The sequence below is a fragment of the Larus michahellis genome, chromosome 2, assembly GCF_964199755.1.
Source record: "Larus michahellis chromosome 2, bLarMic1.1, whole genome shotgun sequence".
NCBI classification, from domain to species: domain Eukaryota; kingdom Metazoa; phylum Chordata; class Aves; order Charadriiformes; family Laridae; genus Larus; species Larus michahellis.
In genome coordinates, this window is record NC_133897.1 from 76,707,130 (window position 1) to 76,722,885 (window position 15,756).

At 44.2% G+C, this 15,756-nt stretch overlaps 1 protein-coding gene across 2 annotated transcripts in view; it reads left to right on the forward strand.

Annotated features, from left to right (window-relative positions):
* Positions 1-15,756, forward strand: part of F13A1 (coagulation factor XIII A chain) — a 77,642-nt gene that overhangs the window by 16,190 nt on the left and 45,696 nt on the right. For both annotated transcript variants that reach the window (XM_074576015.1, XM_074576016.1), the window contains exons 4-6: positions 2,492-2,743; positions 9,399-9,517; positions 15,078-15,185. In XM_074576015.1, coding sequence (XP_074432116.1) covers positions 2,492-2,743; positions 9,399-9,517; positions 15,078-15,185 — 479 coding nt within the window. The remainder of the gene's footprint in view (positions 1-2,491; positions 2,744-9,398; positions 9,518-15,077; positions 15,186-15,756) is intronic.

Below are 15,756 nucleotides of genomic sequence, written 5' to 3' on the forward strand. Positions count from 1 at the left end.
TGCAACTGTAAGAGAACACCAAACCCTGCTCATCTGTCAGAAGCAAACAATTTCTCTTGTATTTACTGTTTCTAACACCTATAAATTATCCTGACTTCTAGGATATCCCCTCCCTGGCATCCTTGCTATGTCTGCAGGGATGCAGGCAATACCCCAGAGCATCTTCTCCTCATGGGTAAGCAAGATACTGCAGTGGCTTCTCTCTCTTACCTGCGTGGGAGCAGCTGTGTGGGGCATACACGGGCTACAGGTGCTCTCTTGTCAAGCGACATTTCTATTAGGTAGCTTTGCATGCAAGAGATACCTTCGTTTTGAAGGGCAAATGGAGTTTTGTGTGTTGAGGTTTCAGAAAAGTGAGAGAGGCTTGGTACTTTGCTGAACTTGCTATGAGGTGCCAGCGACAAGGTTTCCATAAAGATGTCTTGCAAAGACCTCATGCCCTCTTTGAGATCTTATCTGGTTCCTATGGGCAAATTTACCAGGAAGTGATTCTTCAGTACAAGGTGCACATGGACATGGTGGTGCAAAGCCCCTGCCACAGCACCGGTTCTTATGTCCCCTATAGACTCCTACACCAACATGCAGCTTCCAGCAAAGACGACAATGTCAGTTCCTAACCACGTTAAAATAGTAATCTCTCCCCACTTCCGCCTTTCTGAAGGAGGTAAGGGAGGTATTTTAAAAAGTAGCACTTGTTAACAGTTTTCAAGGATGTCAGTACAATTACTTGGTTTGCTCTGCTGCTTTGTTTGCGTGGTCTGCTTTTTTAAAAAACCAGTTATGTCAAAACTAGAAGGAAAATATCAACTGCAGAGGCAAGCTGGGTCTTACCCAGTTGCACTACAAAGAACAAGAACATGTTCATCTCTCAGATCACAATTGTTAGCAGGCACAAGACTCTCATCTCTGTTACCTCTATAGGCTTTTCTCTCTAAACTGGCTTCCCTTTGATGGCTTATATTTGAAGTGTCCAGTGCTTTATCTTCTAGTGTTTTCTATTGATTTTGCTCTCTTATTCTAGTCCTTTTTCCTTCTCTTGGTCTTTTCCTTCTGTTGTGTCCCTCACTGATCTCAACGGGTTTCATGGGTTACAGCATCTCTGGCTGATGGGGCAAAGTGGGCTATTTATGTGCACTGAACATCTGCAAAATGGAAATTCACGTGCACTGAATAATCTTTTGGATGAAACACAGTAGCCCCAGATTTCTTAGAAACACTGATGTTGTGGCAGCTCGCAAGCTTCACAGTCAAAGCCGGAGTTGTCCTTTCCCAGAATGTAGTTCAGATCTGGGATTATCTTTACATCAGCTGTATAAAAATAAGCAAGCAGGGAAATCAACGCCCTTGTGAGTTTAATTTTGAAGTTCTTAAATAGTAGGAATGAAAAATATAGAAGTCTGTCTCTCTGTCTGCCATCGTTGCTTTTCATTACCCTATTTTTGAATAAGAGACTCTAACTTTCAGCCTAAAATATGAAATAAAGAATAGACTTGAGAATGAGATAAGGAATTCAGCCTTCTCGCAAGTGTCTTTTCTGTCTATGCTGCTGGTTGGTTTTCAGATATAGTTTGGCTCTACCTCAGGCTCAAAGGGTAGATCCTCACACAACTTTGAATCCTGGCAGTACACATGTTTACACGTAGCCTATCTGTCTAGATGCTTTTTATAGTTGGCAGAATAAAATAGGCTTCTCTGCAGTGTGATTTGGCTTACTAAGAGGTAGACTATCATATGCAGTACTTTGGAGGTATGTCATATTTTGGGACTTATCGCTTGCAGAGAAAGTTTGGTTATCCAGCCCAGATGTGCTCACCTATACTCCGGGTGTCCGGAGTTGGTTCCTGCTCCGTCCATGAAGAGTAGATGCTGAAGAGGAACTGAGTGTTGGATATCTGCTGGTTTCCTCCATCTGTGTGGATTTGTGTGAAAGAGCGCTCGGTCTCTGCTTGTCGGCGCAGTAGCGCAGTGAGAAGAACGAGGCTCTGCTCTGCTAAAGAGCCCCAAAACCGAGGTCCATGCCCCAGTGGGCACCTGCATGCTAGCGACGAGGGTGGTGGGTGCATCTGAGCCGGGGAAAGGGCTCTTACCTACACTTACCAACAGCACAGCCGACACCAAGGCAAGGAGTAAGCTGTAGCGGAGCTTGCTGCACTAGGATAAACAGTGGTGAGCAAGGAAATCCTGGGACAGCCCCTGTTCACGCTGCCAGGGCTCCACTCTGAGCCAGCAAGACTGAAGCCTGCTGGAGTGAGATGGGTGGGATGTCTGCACAGGCTGCCGGCTAGGAGGTGTTGCATGTATTCAGGTGGCTGTACTGCCAAGTGACCAGGCACAGTGTGAAGCAATGAGGAGAGTAGGTGGTTTCTGCCCACTAAAACTTGCCACCTCCGTTGGAAGAGGACAAAAGGGATAGAGGACTGCAAGGAAATGAAGACACTGTCAAAACACAGTGAACCTCTTCATGGAATTACGCCCCCCTCTCTCTCTGCAGGTCGCTACCCACAGCAAAACAAAGGTACCTACATCCCGATCCTAGTGCGTGATGTGCTGAAACCTGGCGAGTGGGGAGCCAAGATTACCCATAAGGAGAACAACTCCATTCGCCTGTCCATCATGTCCTCTGCCACCTGCATTGTTGGGAAGTTTCGCCTGTACGTTGCCGTCCTGACTCCCTTTGGCATCCTCCGGACACACAGAAACTCGGCAACCGACACTTACATCCTGTTCAATCCCTGGTGCCAGCGTAAGTACCTTATCAGAGTCAGAGGTTTGCACTTTCTGCTGCTGGGCTCATCATTTTTTGGGAGAGGGTGGTCCAGGAAGGGGAGTTTGGTACCAAGGTGACTGGAGACAAGCCAGTTTCAGTCCCAAAATTATATGGTAACTCTGCCAAGAGGGAAGTCTTTCAGGCTGGGGAATAGCCCTGCGTGAGGCCCTGCAGGGCTCCATGCTGCAGAGCTGTGCCTGTGCTGTAGCTGCACCCTGCAGGTTTATGAGGCCAAGCCTGTGTTTACCAGCTCGAGCAGCGCAATGATGCTCTGTTTCTCGTAGTAAATATACTCCAAGACTTTCCTCTGACTTTAATAGGCATCAGCATGAGCCTCCTGCCTGCCCGTGTGTGCCTTAAACTGGCAAGTCAATACAGGCATGTTTTTTCCCAGGATTTGGCGTGGGGCAGGATGTGTCAGTGTCCCATACTGTGCGGAGTTACATTGATGATTGACACCTTTAGGATCTAGCATCTGCAGCTGAAAGCCTGCAGGATTTCAGTGGGAGCTGCTTCTCCTGCACAGGCTGGATGCAGCCAACCTGCTGCAGCATCGCTGGTGGTGCCTTCCCACTGCTACACGATATTTGCCCTTATAACTTCCCCTTTAGTGGTGACTAATTACCAGCAACCCTGTCCTCTGTGAGGAACAGAACATTTTGCAAATGAGCCTTTTTTTTATACTCCAGTGGGTTGAAGAACAATTTATTTTTTTTTCAGTCTCCCCGGATCCCGGGTAAAATCAGCCCTTACACTGACAGAATTATATTTTACCCAACGAACTCCAAGTGTGGCTTTAAGGAGAGGGCAAGGAGGACTGCAGAGGTTTGGCTCAGCCTTTCGACAGGCTGTAGCACTGTGTTTCGGCCTCCAACACTTGTAAGGCTCCCAGTCTGGCATACACGTTGCTATATATTTAGGTCACCAGGTAACTTTAATATTCTCCCGCCACCCTTCCTTCGTCTTGCAATGTTTTGAACGGAGTATTTGCATCAAATAATCCCATACCAAACAAGGGCCATCCTACCGGTTGACGAGTAAGTTTAGCATTATTAATAGAGTCCATTATTCAGCTGCACTACTGTCAGTACATGGAATGATTTGTGCTGATTTCATTACTTGCCCCTGGTCCAAGGGAATATAAGCAATGATTAGGTTATGCATTATTTAGGAAGATATATGTTAATGCTGAGTAAAGCGGAGTTAGTTAAGTGGGAACAGGAGGGAAGGGCAGGGCCCAGGGCCCCGTGACACCATGAGATACTTTTGAAAGCAGCGTAGAGGTAGATCCCTCTTAGCAGCATGCCAAGAGTTTATTCTGGGAGAGAAGGGAGAGCGTTTAACAGAAAGAGAGGAATCATTGCCAAAGTTATGACCCACTGTGAGCAGACAAAACTGCTCAAGGTTTGTGAAGGCATCATCAGCCTGTCACAGCTCCAGCTAGGGAGGTGCAATTCTTCACCCCAAGATAGAGCATTCCTTGGCTTTAGTCGTGAGTGTCATAACAAACAGTTTGTTAGCCAGCGTGGTGACTAGGCAGTAGCTCAGCACCTCCTTAACGGGGATAAACCCCAAAGAAGTAGCTTCTTAAATTACTTTAGATTGCTAGTATACAATGACTAGCAATACAACCAGCTAGGGCTACATGCAGCCATAACGTGGAGAAAAAAAATGATATGAGGGGCTTGGCTGGCCCACTGTGGTGTGACTGGGACCACACAGGCTGATTCAAGGTGCTGGTCAGGGAGTGGAAGGGGAAAATCAATCCCTTCTTCTCACCTCCTTCCCCATCAGCTCCGTGCGCTGACTGGTCCACATCTGTTCATGGCACACGGGTCCTTTGCTCTCCTGTGCACTCCCTCCCTCACACCTGAGCTGAAGGGAGCCCAAACCCAGCAAGATTAAAACCACAGCATGGGAGCAAACCCATAGGGAGCAAGACATGCCGCAGCCGCCTCCAGCAGCAGCCATTGGCAAGGCCAATGGAAAAGTTCTGCTTTAGGAAAGCAGAAGAGAGTCTCCAGGCAGCAAGGATGTGCTATGTGCCCACAGGCCCAGGGGAGGCAACGCGGGGTCACGCCTGGAGGACCGTGTTTTTGTCTCCAGCTTACACGTTCAGGTGTGTCTCAATGACTTTGGGTATTGGCCCTTGCTGACTATTGTAGGTTTCATTATCTGTATTTTTCATTTGGATTTAGATTTATTCTCATTTCTTACCCTTACTCTTCCTCCTAGGTAGTTTGGGCTAATTGGCTCCTCTATCTGCCTTTTCCCTCTTTCCTTGTGTTAGAAAACCAGGGAGCGTTTCTCCACGCTTTATCCCCTGGCTGGAAAGATTGTTCAGTGGAGTGACAAAAGGGTATAAAAACTCAGGCAGTTAAAGCGCAGAGAAAACAATAGTTTGAAAATCTCCTAGACTTGTTTGCTGGGTTAATAGCTAAGCAGAAAAGTCTGAGTGAAAAGCCTCATTAAAGAGAGAAGGCTGATGCCAGGAGTGAATGGGGATTGTTATAGCAGGGAGCAGAGCATGGGCTCTGTCAGTGTCTATCGCAGCTTTCCGACTCATCATTTTGGAGGAACATCAATGTGTCGGTATAAGCTTTTCTTTAAGACAGAGGCATTTGTGCCCTTTCTTATTACTCCTTTTCTTACTGTAGTTCAGTTTTGACATATCTTCCTAGTCAGGGATGTGGCATTTTTTCTGCTGTTTCAGAACAAGTTTGAGTACTTTACCAGTCAAGCTACCGAGTACTTTGCTTCCAAAATCATCAGATGCTTATATACGTTTTAATCCCCTTAGCTACATTTAAGGCTGATCAGCAAGTATACTTTAAAGACGCAGATGCAGGGCTTCATCCTGCAAAATTATATACACCAGACCCAAACATCTGGGAGTTCAACAAGCTAGTGGATTGAGACTTCAGATACTCAGGTGAAATTTGCATTACTTAATAAGCAAAGTAAAGCCTGTGAGGAGAGGCAGCATCCTTTCTTCAGCCAGCTGACACAGTTGGGAAAAACAGGTGTGCTTTTGGGCATGCAGAGCCCTTTTCGGCTGTGAAACAGAAGATACAAATGGCAAGTAATTAAGGATAACTTCTTGGAGTTTAAGTTAACCCTTAGCAGTATCAGACTACATAAAAGCAGAGAAGGGCTCCTTTGATCTGGGTGCTGTGAGCACTTTCCAAGGAGGTGCTGAACCCCAGCAACGCTCTGCTGGGGAACATTCAGTTCTTCTTGGGAAGAGACCTTGCATTGACTTGTGTGTCTGTCTCACAGGGGTAGATGCACAGAGTATCTAAGTAAGTTGCAGACTCTGTGGACTGAGGCATGTGTTTCATTCACCCAAGTCTTCTGCAAGGTGCATCGCTTTTAAGCAATTATATATATATTGCAACTTTATTGAGTCAATTGTATATTTCTTCAGCTTACGTGCCTCAAATGTCCCAATAGTTTGAAGTTTAGTAACATGTGGTTGACTTTGGACTCCTTTTATTTGTTATCAGTTGTCCAAATTTGTCCCAATAACATTTTCTGGCTTTCTGTAGCTAAAACTTAAATTTGATGTCTTGTCTCATAGATTCCATATGGGTAAAATTCATGCAGAGCTTCGTCCTTCTGCTACATTAATGTAGGCAAGCTCTAGCAGTTGTAGGGCAGCAGACTGATCCTGGTCCTGGGTTTTGTAGGTAACTGTATTTAGCTCTCGCCTCCCCATGTTTGCCACAGAGCTGTTGTCTTCCCTGCAAGAGCCCTGGGAGCTCTGTGGCTCCAGCGAAGCCCAGCCTCGCATTCCTGGCTTCCCAAGGGAGTGTGTTGAAGGAAGGCTGGGTGCTCAGGTCAAGGCTGCTGCCTCCACCTCCCCTCGTCTGCTGGTGCTGGTGCTGTGCTCAGCAGTCACTGCCTGCACGAAGAAATAGCATTTCCCACTCCAGCCAGTTGCTGTGCTGGGGATGGGGTCCCCCCATACTGGGTAGGGTCTTCTCATGCTCATTCACCTTCCCCAATTGAAGGGGTGTTTCTACACTCCTCATCTCCTACAAGGAGCCCATGTTCAGTGGGAATTCCTCGCTTGCAGTATTGTCTTCCAGTGAAGTGTGTTTTTACCTTATTCATCTTCAAACACAGAAGCACAGCGGCTAATTTGCTTCTTTGTAGCATTGCGAGTGCCTTAGTAATTTCCCAGGATAAAAGAAGAAAGTAAAAGAACCCCTAAACTGCTAGAGAAAAAGAACAAACACACCCAGCACATTTCTATGGAATTCTTCTGTTTGTCAGACGTGAGCCTCCACTTGCACAAAATAATGAGGAGTTGTACTATGTAGAGCACGCTTAGCATCAAAGTCGTCACAAATGCCTCGTATTTTTTTCTAAACAGTCTCAAGGGTAGTGAAAGCTGTCAAAAATCAAAGCAGCTGGCTTCTCTGTGAAACACAGAAGCCCTTTTTACTTTGTCAAAAAACACAAATATTTTAAAATAATTGACAGAGAAGTTAATCAATTTTCATCTGATTTAGCAAAGAATACGCAGTCTCAAAATAACATAAGCATCTCTATTGATACCAACCAGATCAGTATTGATATTTTTAATCCCTGAAAGAAAACAACAGCTGTCAAGAAGGCATATGCACACATTCCACTGAATACGTAACTGTGCAGAAGAAGGTGTGAGTCCTCCTTTGAATGTGTTCTCTGTACCATTTGTACAGATGTGCTTTAACGCAATCCAAAGCTCAGTGAGTGAATCCATATAGTTGTTCAACCAGCAAATCAGGCAGATCCGGCCTAATGAAACAGAGCCTACGTGATGTGTAACATCTGCAACATTTTTGGTGGGAGGTTATGCAGAACTTGTCTAGAGCTGGGCGCTGGACCTCAAAAAAGTCATATAATACAGTTTCATAAGTGTGAGAGTCCCTGCTGGGATAAATGACGACAGCTTTTTGATTCTCTGTCAAGTTTTAATGTTCTCTTTCACCTGGTAGCCTCTGAATATAAACAACACGTAATCTTCCACTTTGTGCCTGTGTGCAGTTTGGCTAGGTCATGGGTAGTGACAGCCCTAGGAAGATAATTCTTGATGATCCAACCCTTAGAAGCCGAGTGAATACCACCATCCTGCCAAATGCGAATGCAGGTCTCAGAGCTGCCCACCTTAGGGAAACCCCGATAAAACCTGCCGCTTCTCCGTTTGCTCGGATTCAGATGTAGTCTGCAGAGGCTGTACAGCAACCCTGTCAAAAGTGTAATGGCAAGCGCTGGTCTCCTCAAATGAGATAACGGTTTCTTACATCTGACACCTGCTTCCCTATCATTCCTTGCACACCAGTGTGGAGGTCGTTATGTTACATACCTATGGGTAATTCCTTCTGCATGTGTAGACATAGAGATTTAAATATCTCTTCAGAGAAAACAAAACTTCCAGCAGGGTCAGGTGTGTAGACTAGCAAAACCCTTCACCTAGCTGAAACCAGTGTGAGTTTTGCCACCATTTTTTTTTTCAGAGGGCTCAGATTTTAGCTTATTTTCATCCAAACTGCAGTTTTATGGGCACAGAAGCTTTTGAGGATGAGGTTTACAAGGAAGTACAAATCTGATTTGCATTTCAACAAAATACAACAAATCTTTAAAAGCTTTTAAAAGTGAAATGAGCCTCTAGTAATTTGTAGTGGGATGCTGAAGAAATCCACTATGGCAGTGCTGAGTGGTAGTTTTGCAGTCGCCCATATCAAGCTATCAGAGGTTATTGCTTCCCTTTAATTTGCTATCTGGTACCACATTACTGATTTCCTCAAATTGATTAATTCCCACACCATTAATTGTTAAGCTGTATCTCTTAGTCTGAAAATACAAACTTTGGCACAGGAAAGAAATCCTCAACTGTTCTAGCATCACAGAATCATAACGTGCTTCGTACTTACCTGTGAACTTCTGAATAGTTTCACATCATTCAGGTTTATTTATGAATATTAATGATGGGTTATTTACATATGTGAATCATGCTTGCAGGGTGAGGGGCCACACATATGCTAGTATAAGACCAATCTGGATATACCCTTTGAATTTCTCCTCATATCAGCTGGGCAGTCAAGTTACATGGGCAAGGGGGACTCCAGTCTATAACTTATGTACAGAAAAAGCAATCAAACCCTGCTGTTAATACACTATAAAAATTGTATTCCAGTTTTTTTAATGCGCTACAGATTTTTCTTTAGATCTCTTGACTTGAGCTGTTTTCCATTAACATTAATAGGTTTGAAATTGTTCTTTGATCTGTTTGTATGGATGCGAGTTGCGTCATGGTGCTCCAACTTTTAAATTTGTGGTACACAGTAATCATAAAATTCTTGATAAGATGTGACATTTTAATCATACTTTACAGATCCTGAGAAAACAGGCAGGAGTTGTCATCATTTTTGCATCTTGCATGCTTTTGTGTACCATATTCCTAACTGGGGTCACTACCTCCTTATTCTTGTGCTCTGTTGAAGCAAGTAATGCTTTGTTTGATGGGAGAGGGGTACTTTTCATCAAAGATGACTGTACTGTATTACATGCTAAGAATTTTTATCTGTCCTATATAAAAACTTAAGTGACCGTGTTAACATTTATTTTCGGTAAACTGGTGCAGAGGATGCCGTGTATCTGGATGACGAGAAGGAAAGGGAAGAATACGTCCTGAATGATGTTGGTATTGTTTTCCATGGAAACATCAACGACATAAAATTAAGAAGCTGGAGTTACGGTCAGGTGAGCTATTTAGACCTTCTCTGGCTGCTCCCAGCAGGACAGCAAATGAGTTTAATTGGCACCAGGCTGTGGTTGAGACTGTGGGCTGTGGAGTGCATTATTGGTCTCTCCTTCAGAAAAAACAAGGGGCATAATTTTAAAATTGTATGAAGTGGGTATATGCCTAATCCAGAAAAGCAATGTTATAATAGCTAATATTTAAAGATCTTGTTTTCGGGGCATATTTCAGATACTAAGACGCTGCCCGTTGAAAGTTACAATCATTAGCTGAGATTACCACAGTGCAGTGGTATTTTTGCTGCTATGTTATTGCTGCTTCAGGATCAAGTCGATTTGGTGAAAGAGTAGAGAGATTATTTTTTTCATTTTTTTCAGCAATAAATTGTATTGTGTTTTGACTCTTTTTTGTCCTAGCAACTCGGTGGAAATTATTCTCATCTGCTCAGGGGTATGGGGTGTGGGGTGGTCAGCTTGCCACAGGGTTCCTATGGCAAACTGTGATTTAATCCCAGAGTTTTCAATTTCCTTGCCACAGTGACAAAGGGGGGAACCTCTCCCTTTGCTGCCTGGAGACCTTCCGACACCAATCTCCGGTGGCCTCTTGCAGCCTGGGGAAAGCCCCCCCTTCCAGCCTGATGCGTGCAATTGGTGTGCCTTCAGTAACAACAGACTCTTAGTGCTTGCTTGTCTATTTTACGTAAATCTTTTTGTAAACACTAACGAGCCTGAAAATCCCTACGGGAGGAAAGAGTTAAATTGTCGTGTGAGAATGGGGGGAAAGGCATTAACAAGCAGAATTAAAACGAGCAAAACTAACCCTAAGGTGTCACTCAGAGGGGCTCCAATGGACAGTTATTGGACATGGTGAACTCTGCTCATCTCACCTCCTGGATTTTCACAACAGTATAATTAAGAAAGTATTGAAGTATTCCCCTAATGCTATGATGACAGATCCATTCAGTTTTCGTGGCACCACCCCAGCGCAGCCTTGCAGAAGAGGCCTTCTTGCTTTGCTTTCTTTCCCTCAGCTAAAGACAATCTCCAAGCTTGAGCGGGATGTGTTGCCAGTGTGCCTGCCCTGGAGAGCTCTTTGAACTCACCTCTCTCTTGTTTCTTTATTTAAGGGTACAATTTCATCTTTTTTCCTGCAGCAGCACTGCTTTAGGGAGTTCCTGCCTCTGCACCATTCCTTTGGTTGTGCCATCACTGTTGTTTGCGGGGTCTGACTGTCATCCTGATTGAGCTAAATATAACCTTTAAACAAGGTGGAGGGGGGGAGGAATTCCATAAACCGATGGTGCCTCTGATAGAAGAGATGTGGAACCAGATCCTGAGGCCAAAGCTGGGTGTGCATTTAAGTTGACCAAAAATGCCCCCTCCTGGCCCTTCTTTCCCCCTGCAAGTGCTTGTGCAGCTGTGCAGCGAATCAGACTGGAGAGCTGATCTAGCTGAATAAGCATCTCCTTGATTTTTTATTTTCCTTTTTTTTCTTCCCCTGGGTTATTTTTCGGGCTTGCTCTGTTCCCACATTTGGGATACACTCCTTGACAGATATGAGGGGGAGGGAGAAAGGGGAATGAGTGGCTGGAGGTGGACGGTGCTGCTTAAACCAGCTGCTGGATTTATGTCCTAAGATGCTAAATTTATGGCCTATGGTGGCTTGGCCTGAGGTGCTTATATTCTGCAAATCTGGCATCTTCCTGACACAAACACCAACCTCCCTTGAGAAACTGCATTATTTATTTGGTTTTGCTAGGAGGTAGTTCTGGCTGGGAGGTTAGGGCTGTTCCATCTCCCTTTGTCATGTACTTTCATTCCTGTGTTGTGTGAAATTGGAGGACATGATTTCCACACTGTGCTGTGGTGCACCTTTTGCTGTCACTTGCCTGTGTGAAAACTGAGTGTGGCAGCTGCACCTAAGGGGGCCCAAGCCAACAGTTTTAAAGGAATCGATCATTTTATATGGGTGTAACAGATATCTCAAAGTGCACAGCAATGGAGAAATATTCTTCTGGTTCCCTCGCTTTCCGTAAGATGGAGGACTTGATGTTCTTGATCTTACCCAGACAATTTCCAAGCATTAAGACAAGCATCTCCCTCATTTTCAGCAATCCTGGATGTTAAGAAGAGCATTTCTGTGAGCAAGTAAAAGTAGGAGCAGCAAGGCCTATATTATGCATATATCATAGAAGTATGCATCGTGTATTTATGACATATAGCCCTGTACAACAGTGTAAGTGAAAAGCATAAGGCCACATACAGTCATAGAAGTGAAAGGTATATGGTCATATACAAAAATGCAGATAGACTTATGCATGGTAATATTCTTACGCTAAAAAATTGCTTTGAACAATGGCAGCTGGAAGTTTAACTCAGGTTGCAAATTGAAAAAAAACATACAGTTCAAAACTGGGTTACTAGTGGGAGATGATTCTCGCAGTTGCTCTCTTTAATAAGCAACGTCAACACGAGAGGAGGAAAGGCAAGAAAAATGGACCGAGGAAGAAAAAACAACAGACCGGTTGAAACATGGCTGTAATGAATGAGGATGGAGGTATTCTTTGTAACGTGACTGTGATTCTTTTCTTCTAAGAAAGTGTAAATAGCCAGTCACTCAGAAAAGCCCACAGGGGATTCAGGGGAAATTTGGCTTTGGAAGAAATGTAGGTGCATAGGAATTCTCTATCTGAGAAATGTCAGAAGTTGGATGCTGTATTGAACATTTAACGTTGCTTTTTTTCTGAGAAAAATAAAATAAAACAGGTGGGCATAGAGTTCTTGTTGCCATTGTGAGTTGTCTCCTGTCCACGCATCGAGCTGCATTAGCTTTGCAGCCCACTGTGCAAATGTAATTTTACAGCACGTGCATTTGGTCAGATCAGGCAACGTGAGATCAGATCTGCCTGCAACTGACTGTAAGAAATACAGTCCTCATTCAACCAGTGCAAAAGGTGATACAGGCCCTCTTACTTTGATTTAACTGGAAGGTCATATACTAGAAACAGGTTAGCATGAAAAGAGAATGCCCAGGAAGGCCAGCCTGACTAAATGTGTTGCTCTGTAACACAATACACGTCTGTGTGTAGGAAGAACCCCTTTGCCTCTATGTGGTTTCATGCCTTGTTTTCCGTCTGTAGTCTTTACCAGGTGGCTCTGCCAAGGTTCCTTCGTTCTGCTTTTGGTTTATTTCCATTTCCGCTTGTGTTAAGTAGACAACCTGCTCCTGTCCCAAGTTCACTCTCCCGCCCTGGCTGCCCGCTGCTGCTCCAGTTCCTCTGACATTTCAGGGCTGTCCAGCCTTACAAGTGCTATGTTTCTATTCCACTTCCCTCCACTTAGTATTTTCATGCCAAGATTGAGAGCAGGGAACTGATTTAGTTTGATTTAATGTTTTTAAACCTCTGGATATTGAAGAAGGGCAAAACTGGCTTTAGAGTTAAGGCTACTCTGCATCCTACACTACTGCAGTAGTAGAACCAGGACAGGCAATCAGACTTTACAGCTTGTCCTATATCTCTTCTCCTGTTAATCCAGTTATTCCACAGGCATTCATGTCATTTCATAAATGCTAAGGTGGAAGGCAACAACCCTGATAGCAATTTCTTTCCTCTTTATTCTTCCAGTATCTGCTGGCAAGATTGACAGTGTCTCATAAACCATAGATGAGAAAGACTTAATTTGCAGGGTAAACTTCTTATTGATTTAACTCAGGTCTTAGGCACTGCAGATGACTTGAAGTGCAGAAAGCAGATTTTGATCCTGTTGGAAGTGATAAATCATTGGACCAGACCAGAAGAAAAGGGAACTTGAAGCAGGAAGGACGGCTATGAGGGCCCAGAGTTTACATTGTCTGTTGTGAGGATTCTCCCTGGGAGGGAAGGTCTCCATAGCATGGTCATTCACTTGAGGTTATTTGCATCACATACGAGTGGAGTGGACTGGAGAGACTGGACCATATTGGAAGTAGGTCCCTGGGAACACTGACCCACTCTTTCCCTTCTTGCCCAAACACCATTAGTTCAGTTTTGCTCGGACTGTAAAGTGGTACTTCGTAGTGAACATCTGCTCCAGATGTTCACTCAGGAAGTAGTTCAGTGCAAGTGTGGGTGATGATGAGAGAGGTGTTTGCTGAAGAGGATTCGTACTGCGGGGGTACCCTGAGCGATGAGAGCCAGGCAGGCTCGAGGCAGGGGCAAAGAGAGGACTTTCCTTGGGAAAGAAATGTCTGAGGGTGGTGAAAAACGGTGGTGCCTCTGCTTTCTTGGCTTATGCCAGAGCTCAGCTGCTGCCTGTAAGGGAGAGGCCAAAGGGTACGTGGGCTCCCTGGGATTTCACCGCCATCCCTCCCATCTTCCCTGTGGCATCGGCAGCAGTCTTGGCTGTTCAGGGCTTCCTTTTCAGCTCTCTGGTCTCAGCCTTCTCTCTCCGCTGCCGCTCCCTGAGCTGCTGAAGCAGCAGCTTGTTCTGGGATCTTGCTCACTTTCTTCAGGAGGCAAAACTCAGATTACCTTCATCTGCCAAGGAGCCCTAAGCCAAGCTCGGGACAGCTGCAAAACCAATCCATCTCTAGTAGCAACATGAGAGCAAAAATCCTGTTAGCCTGAATCATACCTTTAATGATGCAAACGTAGAACATAAAGCGTAACATGACAAGGGGATGATCTCTGTGGAGTTTCTGTCATAGCCTTGAATATTAATATAAGATTGTGTTTTCAGTGAATCTAGAAGATATTTGTTTCATTAGCCTGCGTGTCCCTGTCTCCTGCTCTTTTCCAGGGGACAGAGGTATTTTCCTTTGCTATGCAGTTTCTCCTAAGGAAAATGAAATACATCACAGGGCAAGTTCTGTGACAAATGGTTTCTGGTCTATTTAGGCACCTCTGCCCTCAATTCATTCTTGTGCTTGTTCATGCTGGATCGAAGAAACTGTACCTTTTCACTCTATTTTTGAAGAAGACTACTTTAGGTCACTTGGTATTTTTGATGTCTAAGTTTCATAGACCAGGACTAATCCATATAATCAGCTTTTGTCTTGTCAATTTTAAACGTATTTAAAAAATAATTTTAAAATGTAAGTGTCTTCAAATTAACTTTAGCAAACCATTTATTGTTCAACTTCCCAGCATTGCACTGGCTGTGTCAGAGAAGTCCTGAAATTAACAGGTCTGGAATCTGTGAAGGACATGAAGTCCTTCGCAAGCAGACTAGCTTCTTGTAGTTATTATTACAATATCTTCCTATTATATACTTGTTAGCACTTAAAATTTTATGTCCTGTCAGAAAGGTTGTGTTGTCATTTTAACCTTCTGGAAACTGGAATGAGATAGAATTGAAAATGACACTCTCTTTTCCCTCACAGCCTCTCACATTTTTTTGCTATATGTGGGCAATCATTCTAGAATAAAACTTGTATTTTTAAACTCACAACTTTGACTTGACCAGCTAATTTTGATGCTGATTGGTTATTACAACAACAATGAAAAATAACTTTTCCTTTGCTTTCCAGATTAAAAAGTGACTCAATTTTCCCTCTGTTTCCTTTTTTTTTTTTTTTATCTAGTTTGAAGAAAACATTCTGGATGCTTGCCTGTTCCTCATGGACAAGGCAGAACTGGAACTCTCTGGGCGTGGAAACCCAATCAAAATCTGCCGTGTTGCCTCTGCAGTGGTATGTAATAGATGCCTAATATGTATCAGAAGCGACTCGTAAATCAAAGACAGTATCATTTAACTGGCCCTCATTCCCTGATGTGCTCACTCCAACAGGTGCCAGATCAATTGTCCATTCTGACCTCTTGGGTCTGGCATTTTGTTTCACTCCGGTAAAGGTGAAATACTTATGTCGGCTCATTGCCTTTTCCTGAGAATGGTACCTCACTGGTAGGAAAACCACTCTTAGATGTTGCACTCTAGGCATGATAAAATTTCTTTTGACACTGTGCTCACTTTCTGGTAGCTGAGACAATTGAGAAAGGTATTTCTGCCATGTCCATGTAAGGCAGCATGATGGATGGAATTTGGGGTGGAGAACTGAGAGACTTTATGTGGACTCCAGCACTAACCTCAACACGGTCTTAAGACACTGCAATGGTGGGTGTTACTGTGTCTGATTTTTAATCCCTGAATGGCCTAGTCGGGCTGAGAACACTTATGTGTGCTACCTTGGCCCCAGAAGGAAACACCACGAGAGCTGTTCTCTTAAACACGGGGTCCACAAAACTTATCATGTTCAGAATGGA